Source organism: Myzus persicae, unplaced genomic scaffold, assembly GCF_001856785.1.
Source record: "Myzus persicae strain clone G006 unplaced genomic scaffold, MPER_G0061.0, whole genome shotgun sequence".
NCBI classification, from domain to species: domain Eukaryota; kingdom Metazoa; phylum Arthropoda; class Insecta; order Hemiptera; family Aphididae; genus Myzus; species Myzus persicae.
Window position 1 is genome coordinate 1 of NW_019104232.1, and position 16,937 is coordinate 16,937.

Consider the following 16,937-nt stretch of genomic DNA (forward strand, 5'->3'; position numbering starts at 1 on the left):
TTTTTTATAATTTTTTCTATTTTGATTCTTACAATTAATTTGCCTACGGGCGCCCATGCCTCCCTTCACATTTTTTTTTCAATTATTTAACTATAGTTCAATTTCTTTAACTCATTTTTTAAATGTTGATAACATGTTATAAACTCATAAGACTTCATTGTTTCATTATCTAAATATTGACAATAAAGCTATGAGTTTAAGAATACTGATATTATAGACTGCAGTCTTTAATAAATGTTTTTAATGTACATTTTTTCTTACTTTCTTTTAATTTGATTCTTAAAATTCATTTGCCTGCAGGCGCCCATGCACCCATTCCCATTTTTATATTTTTAAATTTAAATTCTATCAAGTTTTTTTACAATTTTTTTTATTTTGATTCTTACAATTAATTTGCCTGCGGGCGCCCATGCCTCCCTTCAAATTTTTTTTTCAATTATTTAACTATAGTTCAATTTCTTTAACTCATTTTTTAAATATTGATAACAAGTTATAAACTCATAAGAATTCATTGTTTCATTATCTAAATATTGACAATAAAGCTATGAGTTTAAGTATACTGATATTATAGACTGCAGTCTTTAATAAATGTTTTTAATATACATTTTTTCTTACTTTCTTTTAATTTGATTCTTAAAATTCATTTTCCTTCGGGCGCCCATGCCTCCCTTCAAATTTTTTTTTCTATTATATAACTGTAGTTCAATTTTTTAAACCCATTTTTTAATTTTTGATAACAAGTTAGTACCTTATAAAAATTCATTGTTTGTGATCTAAGTATATTTGCTAATTATTTTGGGCTCCAGCAGATAGTGCCACGGAAACTCATGTCAATATGTTACAATGTCTACAATCCTTACATCAAAATTTCGGGCCTACCCAGAAAAAAGTGTCTAGCTACGCCACTGATTGAAACAAAATAAGTGTACTTTAATTTAATTTACTTAGCATTTATTTATGATATCACATCTTCAGTGATTAAATAGTTTGTTTTACTTAGCCATTTTTTACAAGTAGTTAGACGATGTGTTTTTGTTCTAATATCATCAATTTTTTACACTAAAATTTTTGTTCTGATTTTTACTCTCAAGGATTATTAGAGAAACGTCTTTACCACAATCCTTCCACTTATTTTGAACCACTTCAACTAATAGTTTTATTATAATTAGAAATTAATTAACCTATAGCACAGATTATAACTACCTATATAAAATAATATAATAGGTACAAATAGTGATGTAGCTGGGACAACTGATAAGAGTTTCATCCCATTAAGATTGTTTTTGTAAATTAGTGGTTTGGCAAATTAAACCCATCAAATTGAGTCTCAGTTATTTAAACTAGATTTTAATAGATACTTAATTATAATTAAATTACAGTTTATTATTGAACAATTATTGTATATATTTATATCTATTATTCAGGTACTTTTGTATCAATTTTACAAACAACAATTTGTTATAGTCAAATCTGTTGGGACAAGAAAAATTGTTCTGCAGTCCCTGAAAGAGCAAGGTATTACTTAATAATTAATAACTAAATTAAGTCAAAAAAATAAAACTTATGTTTTATTGATTATATATATATATAAGATTTATTAGATAAAATATTTTGTTATAAATCACAGACGTTTAACATTTTAATAAATATATTATAAAATTATTGCTATAATAGGTAATAATATGTAAATATAAACAATTTAAGAGATGTATGTCATAAGCCAGTATACTGATGGTGAGAACTAGAACTATTTAAATCAACGATGGAATTTTGAGCCATCAGACAACTCACATTTAACCATGACAGTTTTCCACTATAACTTTGGTTATATTGTTCACTAAAAAAAGATTTATTTACATTAAAATAAATATTATTTTTCTAAGTAAAAGCAAGACAAAAATACCTGAAAAATGGAACAAGATTAACCAAGTTATACTTGTTGGGAGAATTGGCCAATATCCGGTTTATCGTTATCAAAAAATTCATTATCTGTCTTAAGTAAATTTGTAACTTTTTACGTCGCTCTTCAACAAAGTTGGCACCCTACAAAATGTAATATACATTGATTTTTATATTACTTAAGTACTTCCCAATGTTTTAACATAGATAAAAACAAAACAATTTTAGTAAATTGTCAGATATTATGTCTTTTATAACATTTAAATACTTATACAACCAATTTGTGCATATATTTGTCACAAAGATTATTATAATCAGCACACATACAGAAAAAAATTTGGGGGGACAGTGATGGGACAGGAAATGTCATTAATAATGACTCATTATTAAAAAAAATTTCAAATTACTCAAATGCCATGTTGATAAAAAAATAATTTGAAAACATTTTGGTTGGGAAGGTTGAACCCCAAAACCTGTAAATGTGCCTGTCTTTAACAAATTGTATGCAAGTTAGAGTTACAGTTAATTTGTTTGACATATTAAAATAAACTGTGATTCAGCTTCATGGATTTATATTATTATACCTTATTTCCAATAGTCTTTTTAGGTGGCAATGAAATCGTCGAAACTACATTATACTGTTTTTTTAGTTGTTTGTGAAATTCTGTAAACTGTGAATATCTCCGGTAAACATTCCATTCTTCATTTAGAATTCGTACATGGATCTATTAAAATAAACTAATTAGTACTTAAGTTTATAAGTAAACAACTTAAAACTTATTTCATGCGCTCACACACCTGGTATACATGATGTGGGTCATTAATTCGTCCGACTAAAAATGCAGATGGCACCCATAAGTGTATGTTTGTGTGTGGTATTTCATCTGAAGGTAATGGGCCTCTCAATGATACCAATTCTGTTCTTAGTTTAGTAATGCAATGATCTTTTGCTATAATTTGATTGTTTAAACGGCCATTTAATTCAATCAGTTCACTGTGCATTTCAGCAACCTAATTATTCAATAAGTTCCAAGGTTAAAATAATATTTACTTAACTAGTAAGATATAAATTACAAACTTGAATTAGTTTTTGTTGATATAATTTAGCTTCCTCACTTTCATTTTCATCTTGTTTCATTAACTGTACAGCACTAACATATTTCCTCAATTGATGTTTCAATAAGTCATTTTCACTGTGAAAAAATCCAAAATAAAAATTGATGTATTAGTGGACAACTTTTAATATATCATCAAATAAATTTCTATTTTCTACTTACCGAGTTAAATCAGTGATTTTAGTAGTAAGTTCATTAATATTTCCCTGGTATTGTTTCTCTAAAATTAACAATTGATCTCTTGATTCGTCAAATCTATGTAAACTATTACTATCTTCATTGGACCCCATTGACTTACTTTCATCATCTGAATAAAAAAAAATATTGTATTATTCCTATAATTTAATATTTATATGTATGTAATGGAAAATGTTCACCACAATAGTGCAATACAAACAAATTAAAATATTCACTATCATTTTGACATTTATGCTCATTGATGGATAAATATATAAAAACAAAAATTAAATACCTGTGTCACAAGGAGGACTTAAAGAAGATACAGGCACAAAAACTTCATATGAGTCAGTATTTTCATTGATAGTACTTAATTTTCTCAACCTTCAATTTAATAAATATTACACATTTTATTATATAGGATAACATATATCCAGTAAACACACATCTGGTATCAGTGAAGCAAGGTTCACAGCTACATGGTCTTTTGTGTCATCTCTTAGAGTTAAGCTTGGCCCAACTCTGGAATTTTCCAAGTAAATAGAATAGTGGTCAATGAATGTCAGGATTAAATCACAATATGATAAAAGGCACACGGCAGACAATATAACTGTGAATCCTGCTTAAGAGGACGCCACACCCGTATGTGTTGTCTCCGTCTTACAAAGGAACAACACAGCAAAAACTGTTTTGCGCGGGACAACTTTTATCTTTCTGTGTTTGTAGTAGTGGCTCCAAAATTTCTGAACATATCGAGTAGAAAATTATCCATGCAACAACGTGCCTATATTCTAGATAACATAAATACAACAAAAGTTATTTGCTTCTAAACATTTTGTTTTTTTGTTTTTTTCATTTGCTTATAAAAAATGATTGGAAAGTGTAATTAAAAAAAGAGCACGTTGTTGCACAGATAAAGTTCTTCTTTAAGTGTTGTGAAAATTTGGTAATTCTACAACAAATATGGTGCGAGAAAAGTTGTCCCGCGCTAAACAGTTTTTGCTATGTTGTACATTTGTAAGACGGAGACAGCACATGCGGGTGTGGCGTCCTCTTAATAGTTAATAATAGTATAAAATAATTATTCTTACTAAAATATTACCTATTTTCCAGTTCCTTTTCAGTTGAAGGCAAATCTTCAAACTCTCCAATAAAATAACCAGTCTAAAAATAAAGCCACAGAATGCTTCAACACAGTTTTAAATAAAAGTATTATAAATCTTACAATTGTATCATATGAAGTTATTGATACAGCAGCAGCTTCATCGCCAACAGCTAATAATACATCATTGTCAGATTTGACTTCTTCAGCTGTTTGAATATCATCTTCACTTTGATCAAAATTGATTACATTTGCTTTTATTTTTTTTAATTTTCCACTATTTTCCTTTTTCAATATTAAATTGCTATCTATAATGTAAAATGTTAAATAAATAAAACAAAACAAATTAATAAAATATCATTTTTAGCTTTGTGAATGATACAATTTTATATACCAACCATAAATAATAAACTATCTCTATAAGGAGTAAGGAAACCACATTTTGTTTTAAAAGAATTTTTTTCTCAAGATTTTCAAGGAAGAAATTTGAACGTATTGATACATATTAGTCAAAATCAAGTATTCAAGAAGTTACATGTGTGATATACCAGCCATACTAGCCTACCTATATCAGACTTGGAACTTGATATGTCGGGACATAAATACTACGTATCAAATTTTCAGATTATAAAATGAAAAAGATAATGAGTACAAGTTAAAAATTAAAATTAATTGTCTCTTAAAAATAGAAATATTACCTCCATAAATTATTGGTTCATAAAAGGTGAAATCTAAGGCATCCTTATTAAATTCAAGTTTATCTATTGCCAAGGCAAATACTATTGATGATAAACCTGAAAATTAAAAAATTATATTGTGTCAAGCGGTTAGTTCTATAAAATTTGGTGAAAATGTACATGAAATTATACCAACCAGCAGCAGTAATGGGCAATATTGAATTTTTTTCAGTATTACTCATAAAAGCCCACTTTTCGTAAAATCGATTGATGAGATTTTCATTGTTAATACACAAATGCATGTACTTTTCCAAGCACCGTTCATTAATGGATGCTCTTAACCAAGCTTTACCTCGACCATAATCGTTCCGGATATTTGATAACAAATCAAAACGTTGTATTTCTGGTTCGTTTAATATTTCTTTAACAAAACACCAAAATGGAATAAGGCGATTTTGACTTTTGTCTCCATCTGAAAGACCAGTAACGATTTTTGTCACTCGCCGTTTCAACAATGAACTTCTAAAACCATGATACAATAAAGGTGTATACAACCTTAGTTGAAAGTAATATTTTCATAATTCTTACTTTTCCTCTGCATAAATTGATTTCAACCCATGACTCAATATGGCTTCGATGCACTGACATAAATTAGAGACTTCCTGATCAGATTCAGTTGCTATTTCAGAAGAACTGCCAAATCGCTTTTGACATTGTTTTACTGAGTTCAAAAGATTTTTTTGTAATCTTTCACACTTGCCAGCTTCACTTGTATTCACGTGAGCCATTTAAACACTGCAATAAAATATTAAATAGCATACAATTCCATTAAATGAACACAAATAATAGAAAAGTAAAAACAAATACCTATTAGCAAAAAGTAGGTAAATTGGGTACGTAAAGGTTTTACGTAGCACAACAAATTGTAGTTGATCATTCAAAAAGTGTGTTCCTTAAAGACTTTATTCGGTGTTCAGTGATCTGTCTTATCAAGATGTTTTCACCAACATTCAAATGACTGAACCAAATTCCATTGTACAATAAAATTGGTGAACTTAATTAAAATTTGAAATACAAAAATTCACAGTAGGTATCTAGGTAGGTTATTATTTAATATTTAATGCATTATGTTCTTGCAGATAATTTATTTACTAACTACTACACTATCTATAATTACAACTGATAAAAATTAAAAAATATTCATTATAAAATATTTATGTTTTTTTATGTCCAAGGACCTACCCAGTACCCATCAACATGACTATTGACTATCCACACTCCACAAAACAGTTGGGTACTTGTTAATTAAATCTTGGATAGTTGGATCTGCAATTTTATCACAAAAAAATTCACTATTGCGTCATTGGTTCCGGTCGTCGACTGTTATGAAGTCAAGGTTTGACGTTTATAGATAAAAGTAGTACCAAAGGGGGCCGGGACAGATTTCCCGTTTTTGCTAGCAGTAGTGATAAGAGTGGTTGTTCTTTGGTATAACATCGGTTACACAGTGACCAACTTGAGGTGGTGTTGCATAGAATAAACGTAATACCATAGGGTAATAATACAGGTTGTCTCGATAAGCTATCACATTACGAGCTACAATAACACTAAACAGTAAGCAAAGTAATATTTCTACTTTATTAATTGTATGGTATGCAAATCAATTATTAATACTTAGTATAATATAGTGCCATATTGGTAAGAACTACTAATAAGTTAGAATAGTATTTAACACGTTTATTTGATGAAAACTGTGTTCAAATAAAAGCCCTCATATAAATGATTATAATTCTTAACACTTAATATTGAATGGCGGACGTTTTGTGGCCGTCAAAAAAAAACGAGTCCATGGGCGTTTGGTCCATTACAATTATTAAGGTATTAGGTAGGAATATTTATTCCTCAGGTATTTTAAGTCATCAGTCTAATTTAAAATAATATTTTGTTATTTTATTTAAAATTTAAATTCTTTAAAAAATATATAATTTAAATTCATTACAATATAATTTACAATAATACAATACAAAATAATATTGTAAATAATTGGTACCTATATTTTATATAATTTAGATATGGTATTGACATTTTAAGTTTAAAACAAATAGTGAATGGATTGAAAAAGCAAAATATGAATAATTACCTATGTAAATGTATTTGTATTGTACCTAAATGTAATAATTATACTCATATTTTACATTTTTAATAAGAATTGAAATTTTTTAATTTAAAAAAAATAGAAATTTAAAATACCAGAGAACCAAACGTCCTATGGGTTAATAACATCCCATAACTCTCAGGGTGCCAAAATATCCAGTAAAAAGGTAACCAGTTGTTAATTCTTAGTGAATTTAAATTTCGAAAAATTGGTCAAACAAAAAATGGAACTAAGATAAGGTGTACAGTTAAATTGACCAACAGAATGTTGTTGTTATTTGTTAATGTAACTGACGATCCCGATTCACCCTTTGTAAATATTTGACACTGTGCATTATTTAGTACCTACCTATATAAGTATACTAGCTGAATTACCAGGCTTCGCCAGTGTGTAGTTTTTGCTTTCTCTAAATGACATTTTTAAATCAACACACATTGTGTGCTTTAACAAAAACAATTGGAAAAATATGACACAGTGTCGTCACAAAATTGGAACGTATCAAAGGCCTGTTCTTTTTATATATATGTAAGGATAGAAGAACAATTCCCTTCCTCCCCTCCCCCCTCAGAAAAAAAAAATGAAAAATCGGGAGACGCGGTGACACTCAGGAAGGTCTTTGTAGCAACTCTGTGAAAAAAATGTTAAATAGAGTCGTCACCAAATTGGAACATACGACAGGCCTGTTAGGTTAGGTACCTGGACGTTTCCCCCCCTCCCCCGGGAATCTTATATACTGGACGTTTCCCCCCAGATTGAGACGTCCCCCCCCCGTCTCAATATACCTTTTTTTTTACATATTATAATAATGGGTTTGAAAATAGGTTCTTTGGATTTACCTGAAATATACGATATATGGAACGTGTTTGAGTTGACAAAAGCTGGTATAGGTAGAACAAACAATATTTCGGAAGGATGGAATAATAAATTTACAACACTAGTGCGAATTTATCATCCAAGTATTTGGCTTTTTATTGAAGCTCTATACAGATGAGCAACTCAAGTGCATCAATCAAAATTTTAAATCATAGAGCAGGAGCTTTTCGTAATAATTAAGGTAAAGATGATAAGTTAAAAAAATTATGTGAAAGTTTTTCAAATGATGATATTTAAAATTTTTTAATTTCAGTGAGCTATCTTTCTTACCAGAATAAAAAAATAAAAATATACATTTATACAATTATATTTATTATATTATTATTTTATTATATTCATTATATTTATTATCATTTGTACATTTATTTATTTGCATTGTATATTATTGTTGTTTAATATTTATTTTTTTTTGTCCGGGGGAGAAATTGTCCCGTCCGGGAGGGAAACGTCCATTGTATCAGGGGGGAAAAGGCACGGGGGGGGGAAACGTCCTAGATTCGTTATTTTAAGTATTTAAGGATTATGAAAATAAATGGTGGTATTGATGAGACCACGAACATTGAAGAGTTTTAACGTTATTCAATTATGTTACACAATAATCATGACGTGCACCTTTAGTAGCCTACCTACGACGCCGCTTGATCACATGGTTTTATATCTTTGTGATTGAACTTTATTTTCAGCGTCTTTCCTTGATAACCTATCAAGAATCAAGATAATTGATATTTAGAGATTCGACTGTTTTGATATTCGTGTTTCCAGTTTCCACTAACTAGATAAGACAAGCTCTGACAACTGACAAGTCGATTGTCGACTCAAGTCTCAAAGCTAAATCTGTGTTCCTCTTACGAGGACAATGGCAACAATATCAGAAATTTTAAAAACTAAGACGGAGGATGAAGAAGAGGAACCTAAAAAGAAATCGCGTGAAGATTGGAGAAAAGCTAAAGAACTTGAAGAAGCCAGAAAAGTTAGTAAAAATAATATTTGTTGTTTCTAATTCGTATGACAGACATTAACTCATTTAATTTACTTAGGCAGGAACAGCTCCAGCAGCAGTTGACGAAGAGGGTAAAGATATCAATCCTCACATTCCACAATACATATCATCAGCACCATGGTATTATGGCACTTCTGGTCCAACGCTAAAACATCAACGTGTTCCCGGAAAAGCCCAAGAATATTCGAGTTTAGACGAATGGTATAAACGAGGTGTAAACACTGTAAGTATTCCTCAATATATATTATGATACCATTAGATTTGAATGGTTATCTTTCATATTAACACTATGTAGCAAACAATGTATATTGTATAATACTATAATATGCACACAGTGTACTTACAACAGTCTACTAAAAGCTACATGTTTTTATGTTTATTGAATGCCTTTTCCAACGTGTTAATTTAAACCATATTAATAACACATTATTCGTTAATAGTTTATTCAGTATACTGATTAATACAATGCAATATACATAATTATAGATTCATCTAAACAATACATATTATGTAGTATACATTCATCCTTCAAACTAATTTTCATTATGTATTAAACTTATCACATCATACCTAATAAAAACTTATATTCAAAATGTCAATATTTTGATGTCTCAGTATATTATCATATGTATACATAGTACTTTCTTTTATTGTTGTTTAACCAATTGTATTGATCCAATGTGTATTTGTATTATACAATTATATTTGTAATTTTTTTTTTTCAAGAAACATGATTGAGAAGAACAAAAATGTAGTATAGTATGTCTTTTGACAAAAATATATTTTTGTATTAAAGTTAGGTTTATATTTGAATACTGTAGTTCCTCACTCAATAAGATCTTGCTTAGCTCAAAATAAAAACATCACTGTTAATTATAAATTAATTTAATTAAATATTTACTTCAATATGTTCTTAAGGAATCTATAAGCACCAAATTCCGCAAAGGAGCATGCGAAAACTGTGGTGCAGTGACACATAAAAAAAAAGACTGTTTTGAAAGACCACGAAAAGTTGGAGCTATTCATAATTCTATTAATATTGCACCAGATGAACATATTCAACCAGAACTCAATCAAGATTTTGATGGGAAACGAGATCGATGGGCTGGATATGATCCTTCTCAGCACAAAGCAATTATCGAACAGTATCAACAAATTGAAGAGGCCAAGCGTGACCTCCGTGCTCAAAAACTAAATGCCGATGGAGACGAAAAAGGAGAAGTAAATTAAATTTTTTCATAGCCAAATAAGATTTATACTATAGCTATTTTTACTATAATATATTTAATCTATAGGGTAACAGTTCTGCTGATGAAAATGATGAAGATAAATATGTAGATGACTTTGACATGCCTGGAACAAAAGTAGACAGTAAACAACGTATTACTGTTAGAAATTTAAGAATCCGTGAAGATACAGCAAAATATCTTAGAAATTTAGATTTATCATCTGCCTATTATGATCCTAAAACAAGATCAATGAGAGACAACCCACACAAACCTGGAGAAGATCCAGAACAGTAAGTTATAAATTAGATTAATGTATTAGCAAGGTATTAATTTATAAATACATTTTAGAGTGGAATATGCTGGTGAGAATTTTGTGAGATTCAGTGGTGATACTAATAAACATGCACAGGCACAGTTATTTGCCTGGGAAGCATATGAACGTGGTGTTGATGTACATCTATTGGCTGAACCTACAAAGTTAGAGCAATTGAAAAAAGAGTATGAAACTCATAAAGATCGTTTTAAAAAGAAAACCCAGAATACAGTATTGGCGAAATATGGTGGAGAAGAACACTTGCAAACACCTCCTGTACAATTGTTACTAGCCCAAACTGAAGAGTACATTGAGTATTCTAGAAGAGGAGATATCATCAAAGTATGATTTTAATAAAGTTTAACCTTTCATCGATAGTAATGTATTTTTTTTTTAGGGTGAAGAAAAAGGAATTGTACGTTCACGTTATGAAGAAGATGTTCACCCTTCCAATCATACTTCTATTTGGGGTTCTTACTGGGAAGCAGGAGAATGGGGCTATAAGTGCTGCCGTTCGTTGGTACAAAACTCTTATTGCACAGGAAAATCAGGAGTTGCATTGTCTACAAATGTACCAGAATTAGGAAAAATTGTCCCAGTTGTTGAAAATACTGTACCTGAGTCTGTTAGTATATTTAAGGAGAAAGTTACTAAAGCTGAATCAATCACATCGCATTGTTCATCATCGTCATCATCATCAGATTCATCAGATTCTGAAACGTTGAAAGAAAAGTCAAAAAAAAAGAAGAAGAAGAAGAAAAAGAAGAAAAAGATGATGAAAAAAAAGGCTAAAAAAGAGGAAGTAAAAGATGCATTGAAAAAGGCATTAGATAAAGAAGAAGAACGATTGAAAGAAGTTGATCGAATGATGAATATGGATGAGAGAAAACGTCCATATAATAGTATGTATGAAGTTTCTAAACCTACTGATGAAGAAATTGAAGCCTATCACATGAAAAAACGCAGAGAAGAAGATCCTATGTCCAATTTTGTTTAATCTTCTAATTTACTTGAATTATCATCTCATAAAAATGTTCAATTTATTGTATTGTAAATTACAATACAGATTATGTGTAAAGATACTATGCTTATATTATTAATTAAAAACAAGATAAAATAGTAAAAATTAAAATACTTATTGTAGAGCACAGGGGGTCTGTACTAGTATATTTCTATATAGAAATTGGTGGTTGTAGAGTAAGTAACTAAAAGATATGAATAATAAATATGATGATAAAATAATTGTTTTAATAAAAATTAATACATTCATTAGCCAATAAAATACGGACAACTTATCCACCCAGCTGGTTCTTATTGTATAATCATACAAATCATAAAAATAGATATTTATGTTTAACAAAAGTTATCTAAGTTCATCAAATTAATATAATTTACAATTTTTTTTTAAATTGTTCCTATACCACATCAATGCAGTTAGGCAATTTACAGGCATTATATCCATTATAAACCGTTTTAAGACTATCAAACCGAATATTTAGATATTTAATAAATAATTAGGGTAAACTGACAAATAGATCACGGGTCATCGAGATCTCCGTAACCATTCTAATAAAGAATCACGGTAAAAAAATTCTAGGATAAAATGTCCTTAGTAGATAAGTACTAAGCATAAAAAGTCAGATATATATATAAATACATAAATTATAATTATATTTAACCATCGTAAAAAAAATAATATATTTAAAAAAAAAATGCAATCATTATTATGTTTATCTAAATCTCGGCTCAAGTATAATAACCAACTTTTTCTAAAAATTCTTTTATTGTAATTGAATGATTATCTATTAATTTCATCAGGTAAATCATTTAGTTGCAATTGATATCAATACCAATTGGAAGATTGATTGTGCATTGTATTTTTCCAATTATGTAACTATATGTACAAGACTCTTTCCCCACTCACTTTTTATGTTTCAGACCTTTTTACCGTTGACGTTTTATACTTCTGAGTTTTAAACCACGGAACTTTTTACTCGAACTTTTTGTCCTAGGACTTTTCGGTAGTATACCTCTAATAAGATGGGTCTATCTGACTTTCTCTTTTCTGTGGTTGTCTCAGTCTTACAAAATAGACTGTGAACAACATAACAAATTTGTGTTCAGCAGTTCTAATTTTGTGTTGTTAGCTCTAATAGCAGATAGAATTGACCAATAAATTATCAAACCCAGAGGTAAGATACTAAGATTGGTAGGCGGAAAAAAAACCCCAAAAAACTACGCACACCGCAGAAATAAAAGTCCATGCGAGTGCCATACAATTGTAGGTACTATTTTATATGTTTAAAATATTTCATCGATTACTATTTGAAAAAGCTAATACAATAATACTTAATAGTACCTACCTACATTATATAGATAGCAGATAATAATCTTAAATAAAAATAAAAACTAATGGCCTAGAAGCTGATGTTACTAAGGAGTGCAAAAAAAAAGATAAATAGTAAGTTCATTTGTGTGTATTCATTCCCCTAGCATTAAACTTGAGCAACGAACTAATACTATAGTACCTACCACCTGGTTTGTATTGACTTATTATATTATTACTTTTATAGTTCTGCAATTCTTGCATAAATGTAGTATGTACCAAAGACTTATGTTTTTTGACTGTAGGTTCTATATTATATCATTAATTACCTAATGACTCAATATAAAACAATTTATAACACAATAGATTATGTGTACATGTGTTCATATTTATGTTTTCATTTTGTTCGTGGTGTGTTTATGTTTTTGGAATTATTTCCGCGATTCACTAAAATCATTACCTAAGTTTTAATAATTTCAAATTTCATTCAATATTATTTATCCTAAGATTTGTTTAAATATATGGTGGGAAATATCCTAAAAATCTATTGGCTAACGTGTTATTAAGATAAAACACCGCTATCATAGAATAAGTATCAATAGTGATAAGATATAATTTTATTTACATCATTAAATTTTAAAACATTTTAGCATACTGATGGCGAATTTATTGTTTTTGAACGACGAACGTTGCGAACAATTTCTTTTATTTTAATTAATACGAATTTCTATTACAAAATTTTGTTTGACATTCTTTCAATGTTGTCAAATGTCCCGATCTATTTGTTGTATTATACTTTCATAGCGTTTACGTGTCACGCCGTGAGACCCGGGGAAGGATCATGGTCCTCCATTATGGACAATGTGAGGTGTTTACTATGCCAACTTATTCGGCAATTCCTAAAGTTTGACGATATATTTATTTTTATTTTTATTTTTGCAGGACCATTGTATACAATTTTGTGTCGGCAGTCTATTTAAAGGCACAGAAATATCAATTAAAAGTAAATTTATACATATTGTGTTGATGTTACTGTTGTATGATGTAAACAAATTTTATAATTTTAATTTGTGTTGTAGTCAGTTGTAGCGATGTGTACAACGTGTCTGTCGGTTGGATCCTGACAGAACCCCAATGTTGGAATGATTTCCTGAACCTTGGTCCCGGAGTAAGTTCTTTTTTTTAATTTAATATCATAAATAGCAACCATTTATGATATTAAATTTAAAAAAAGAACTTATAACTTACATTTGGAATTATTTTTTTTTAGCTCATAAGAAAACTCCAAATAGAAGATATTAATAGCGATCTTAATACCACTAATACATACATGAACCATGTGAATACTTTGGAAAAAATATACTCATGTGCCAGTGGAGTAGATTTGGTATTTAAACTTACTAAAAATGATATTTCAGTAAATAATTTACACCATTTTTTAAAAATTTTTATCGTAGGATGATTTCTCATTATATGAGACCAATAAAACTAATAATCAAGCACTACACCAAGTAAGTGATTTTCATCAGATTAAATTTAATGTTAAGTTCTATAAATATAGCATGAGCTTTAAAATAAAACATAAACTGTAAGTCATATAGAATATATTTATAGAGAATATTTTCAATTTTTACGTGAACTAAATTACTAAACTAATTAGCCTGATTATTTAAAAGATTTGTAAAGACAGACTTTGTTTTATTTCACAAATAGAGATCAAATCATCGAGTTTATACAGTTTTAACAGACGGAGTGTACTTACTTACAGCTACAGTTAAACAAGATACAAGATATGTTAAAAAAGATGACAAATTTACTGCCAATATAGAAATTTTGATGAAAGGACCACATGGCTATTTATCAGCTACAAATTGGCCATTGTTACATGTAATTAATTTTAACAAAGTACATTGTACAATGTACATGAATACATTTTTAATCAAATTTACCAATCTTTCAGTTTTATGGCCTTATGTGTTTTGTTTATATATTTTTTGGTATAACTTGGTTGGTTTTATTATTTATGCAATGGAGAGATTTGCTTCAAATACAATTTTGGATTGGAGCTGTCATTCTTCTAGGTAAATAATTGTAACAATTATAAATTCAAAGTATACAAATATTTACCAACTAATACATTTCAGGAATGGTTGAAAAAGCAGCTTTTTATGCTGAATATCACGAACTGAACCTTACTGGGAAATTAGATAATATTTATGGAGTAATGACCATGGCGGAAGTTATTTCTTGTTTAAAAAGAACACTTGCACGGACTTTAGTTATCATAGTAAGCTTAGGGTTTGGTATTGTCAAGTAAGTATTTGGTAAAATAATAATTTATCATAATCATTTTTAATGGCATATGAATATTTTTTATTATTTAGGCCAAGATTAGGTCCACTTTTACCAAAAGTTTTAGGAGTCAGTACTTTATATCTAGCAATGTCATTAATGGAATCCTATTTTCGATTATCAAGTAATATGAGTGCAGAGATTTTATTAGTTGAATTGCCATTAGCTGCTTTAGATTCTGGAATTGTCTGTTGGATATTTGCTGCCCTAACTCAGACAACTAGGGCATTAAGACTTCGGAGGTATTTAATAAATATTATGTGGTATATATTGTAAATATTATTGTCAAATACAATATTAGATCAATAACATCTGTCAAATTGTCAAAGTTTATATTAGTAGCTTATAATAAAAATTAAAAAAAGCATTGTTGCATGGTTTAAGATGTTATTGACTAAAACAAACTCTTTATATCAGAAAACATTGTTAAAAATTGAAGTTCTAATAGGGATTATTTTTTTAACAGACACATTGACTTCTGATTTTTATTACATATAGGCTTATTTATTTAAACATTTTATTTTAAGGAATGCGGTTAAACTCCAATTATATACACATTTTACCAATGTTCTTGGTTTCACCGTTGTGACCTCAACTTTGTTCATGTTGTATTCTATAAAAACACAACGATTGTCAGATTGTGGTGGTGTAAGTTAATTTATAAATGTATTCAATTATTTAAAATAAACATAAATATTTTTTCAATATTTATAGAATTGGAAAGAACAATGGCTAGATGATGCATTCTGGCATATTGAGTTTTCTATAATTTTACTCGTGATTATGATACTTTGGAGACCAACTAATAACAATCAAAGGTTAACTCTTAATTTTTTTTCAATATATAACAATAATTAATACCTTAACACTTGTTTTGTTACATAGATATGCATTTACTCCATTATTAGATGCTCCAGATGATGATAGAGATGAAACCGAATTATTTATTAAAGAAACTTATAATGGTGGTATAAAATATTTATTATTGTACACTCATAAAGATTTTTTTCAATGTTAATTACATTTATTCAGATGTTAAAATGAGAACCACTACAAATACATCCAACCACAATAATTCTAATGTGACACCTTACAAAGACTATCCCGCTTCAAATAGTAGCACAAAAAGTCAAACACAACTTGTATGTATTTAATTTTTTATAGTATTGTATTAAAAAAATTAATTTTGATTAATATTCTACAGGACGATGATTTAAAATGGGTTGAAGAAAACATACCAGGTTCATTGTATGAAACGTAAGTTGTTCACATTTTGTTTCAGCTAAAGATTTGTACTAATATTATATTTGTTGTCTTCTAGCACTGTACCAATTTTGGATTATAGCGAGGTTAATATTTAATTTATTTTATTTTACTAATGTATAGCATTCGGACCAAAACATAATTTTTATATTTTCAGGATGATCATAATACTGCTATTGAGCGGTCGAAACTACAATAAACAATAATTGAACACTTTAAATTTAAGTTTATAAACAATGCTGTAGTCCGCCACATAAATTAAACTAAGTAAAAATGTTTATTATTATGTATTACTATTTACTTAAAATTTGTTTTTATTTATTTTAATTTATACAATTTAATTAGTATTTTGTTATTTGCCAACAATATTGTGTAACTATTTTAATATCTTATCCGTATTCCTTTATTATTTATTTTGTTTTAATTTTAGTCATAAAAAACAATGAATAATTACGA

General features: G+C 28.6%; 3 protein-coding genes across 6 annotated transcripts; 2 read left to right on the forward strand and 1 right to left on the reverse strand.

The window, feature by feature from the left end:
• Nucleotides 1-1,609: 1,609 nt before the first annotated feature.
• LOC111040261 (sorting nexin-29) lies at nucleotides 1,610-6,358 on the reverse strand. 2 transcript variants are annotated; one of them, XM_022324094.1, is made up of 13 exons: nucleotides 5,838-6,358; nucleotides 5,559-5,765; nucleotides 5,167-5,492; nucleotides 4,992-5,087; nucleotides 4,417-4,601; nucleotides 4,294-4,355; nucleotides 3,487-3,575; nucleotides 3,177-3,321; nucleotides 2,978-3,092; nucleotides 2,698-2,910; nucleotides 2,484-2,624; nucleotides 1,904-2,043; nucleotides 1,610-1,837 (listed from the first exon to the last, which is right to left on the reverse strand). In XM_022324094.1, exons 2-13 carry the CDS (start codon nucleotides 5,756-5,758, stop codon nucleotides 1,714-1,716), a joined length of 1,836 nt encoding a protein of 611 aa, XP_022179786.1. In that variant the 5' UTR covers nucleotides 5,759-5,765; nucleotides 5,838-6,358; the 3' UTR covers nucleotides 1,610-1,713. The 2 variants fall into 2 exon arrangements, with proteins under 2 accessions (XP_022179786.1, XP_022179787.1); XM_022324095.1 differs by lacking the exon at nucleotides 5,838-6,358 and having other exon boundaries at nucleotides 5,167-5,442; nucleotides 5,559-5,688.
• A 2,339-nt stretch (nucleotides 6,359-8,697) lies between these two features.
• Nucleotides 8,698-11,837, forward strand: LOC111040263 (pre-mRNA-splicing factor Slu7). Its single transcript, XM_022324096.1, has 6 exons — nucleotides 8,698-8,968; nucleotides 9,036-9,221; nucleotides 9,917-10,219; nucleotides 10,294-10,517; nucleotides 10,576-10,882; nucleotides 10,938-11,837. Exons 1-6 carry the CDS (start codon nucleotides 8,855-8,857, stop codon nucleotides 11,535-11,537), a joined length of 1,734 nt encoding a protein of 577 aa, XP_022179788.1. The 5' UTR covers nucleotides 8,698-8,854; the 3' UTR covers nucleotides 11,538-11,837.
• Nucleotides 11,838-13,486: 1,649 nt separating this feature from the next.
• Nucleotides 13,487-16,825, forward strand: LOC111040264 (transmembrane protein 87B). 3 transcript variants are annotated; one of them, XM_022324100.1, is made up of 16 exons: nucleotides 13,487-13,734; nucleotides 13,809-13,869; nucleotides 13,946-14,034; nucleotides 14,137-14,253; nucleotides 14,324-14,377; nucleotides 14,580-14,753; nucleotides 14,827-14,947; nucleotides 15,011-15,179; nucleotides 15,251-15,460; nucleotides 15,746-15,866; nucleotides 15,933-16,036; nucleotides 16,104-16,186; nucleotides 16,251-16,360; nucleotides 16,423-16,475; nucleotides 16,540-16,567; nucleotides 16,639-16,825. In XM_022324100.1, exons 1-16 carry the CDS (start codon nucleotides 13,708-13,710, stop codon nucleotides 16,678-16,680), a joined length of 1,563 nt encoding a protein of 520 aa, XP_022179792.1. In that variant the 5' UTR covers nucleotides 13,487-13,707; the 3' UTR covers nucleotides 16,681-16,825. The 3 variants fall into 3 exon arrangements, with proteins under 3 accessions (XP_022179792.1, XP_022179790.1, XP_022179789.1); XM_022324098.1 differs by having other exon boundaries at nucleotides 13,487-13,729; nucleotides 16,104-16,183; XM_022324097.1 differs by having other exon boundaries at nucleotides 13,625-13,729.
• The last annotated feature ends 112 nt before the right edge of the window (nucleotides 16,826-16,937 follow it).

Bases quoted from the DNA above. Each gene is read 5' to 3' on its own strand.
- LOC111040261 (XM_022324094.1), bottom strand. From the start codon at position 5,758: ATGGCTCACGTGAATACAAGTGAAGCTGGCAAGTGTGAAAGATTACAA. The intron at 5,088-5,166 runs GTTGGTATAATT...TTTAATTTTCAG, and splicing joins ATTGCCCATTACTGCTGCTG to GTTTATCATCAATAGTATTT. The intron at 2,625-2,697 runs GTGTGTGAGCGC...TTATTTTAATAG, and splicing joins ACCCACATCATGTATACCAG to ATCCATGTACGAATTCTAAA.
- LOC111040263 (XM_022324096.1), top strand. From the start codon at position 8,855: ATGGCAACAATATCAGAAATTTTAAAAACTAAGACGGAGGATGAAGAA. The intron at 9,222-9,916 runs GTAAGTATTCCT...TATGTTCTTAAG, and splicing joins ATAAACGAGGTGTAAACACT to GAATCTATAAGCACCAAATT. The intron at 10,518-10,575 runs GTAAGTTATAAA...AATACATTTTAG, and splicing joins CCTGGAGAAGATCCAGAACA to AGTGGAATATGCTGGTGAGA.
- LOC111040264 (XM_022324097.1), top strand. From the start codon at position 13,625: ATGTTGTCAAATGTCCCGATCTATTTGTTGTATTATACTTTCATAGCG. The intron at 14,035-14,136 runs GTAAGTTCTTTT...ATTTTTTTTTAG, and splicing joins TCCTGAACCTTGGTCCCGGA to CTCATAAGAAAACTCCAAAT. The intron at 15,867-15,932 runs GTAAGTTAATTT...CAATATTTATAG, and splicing joins GATTGTCAGATTGTGGTGGT to AATTGGAAAGAACAATGGCT.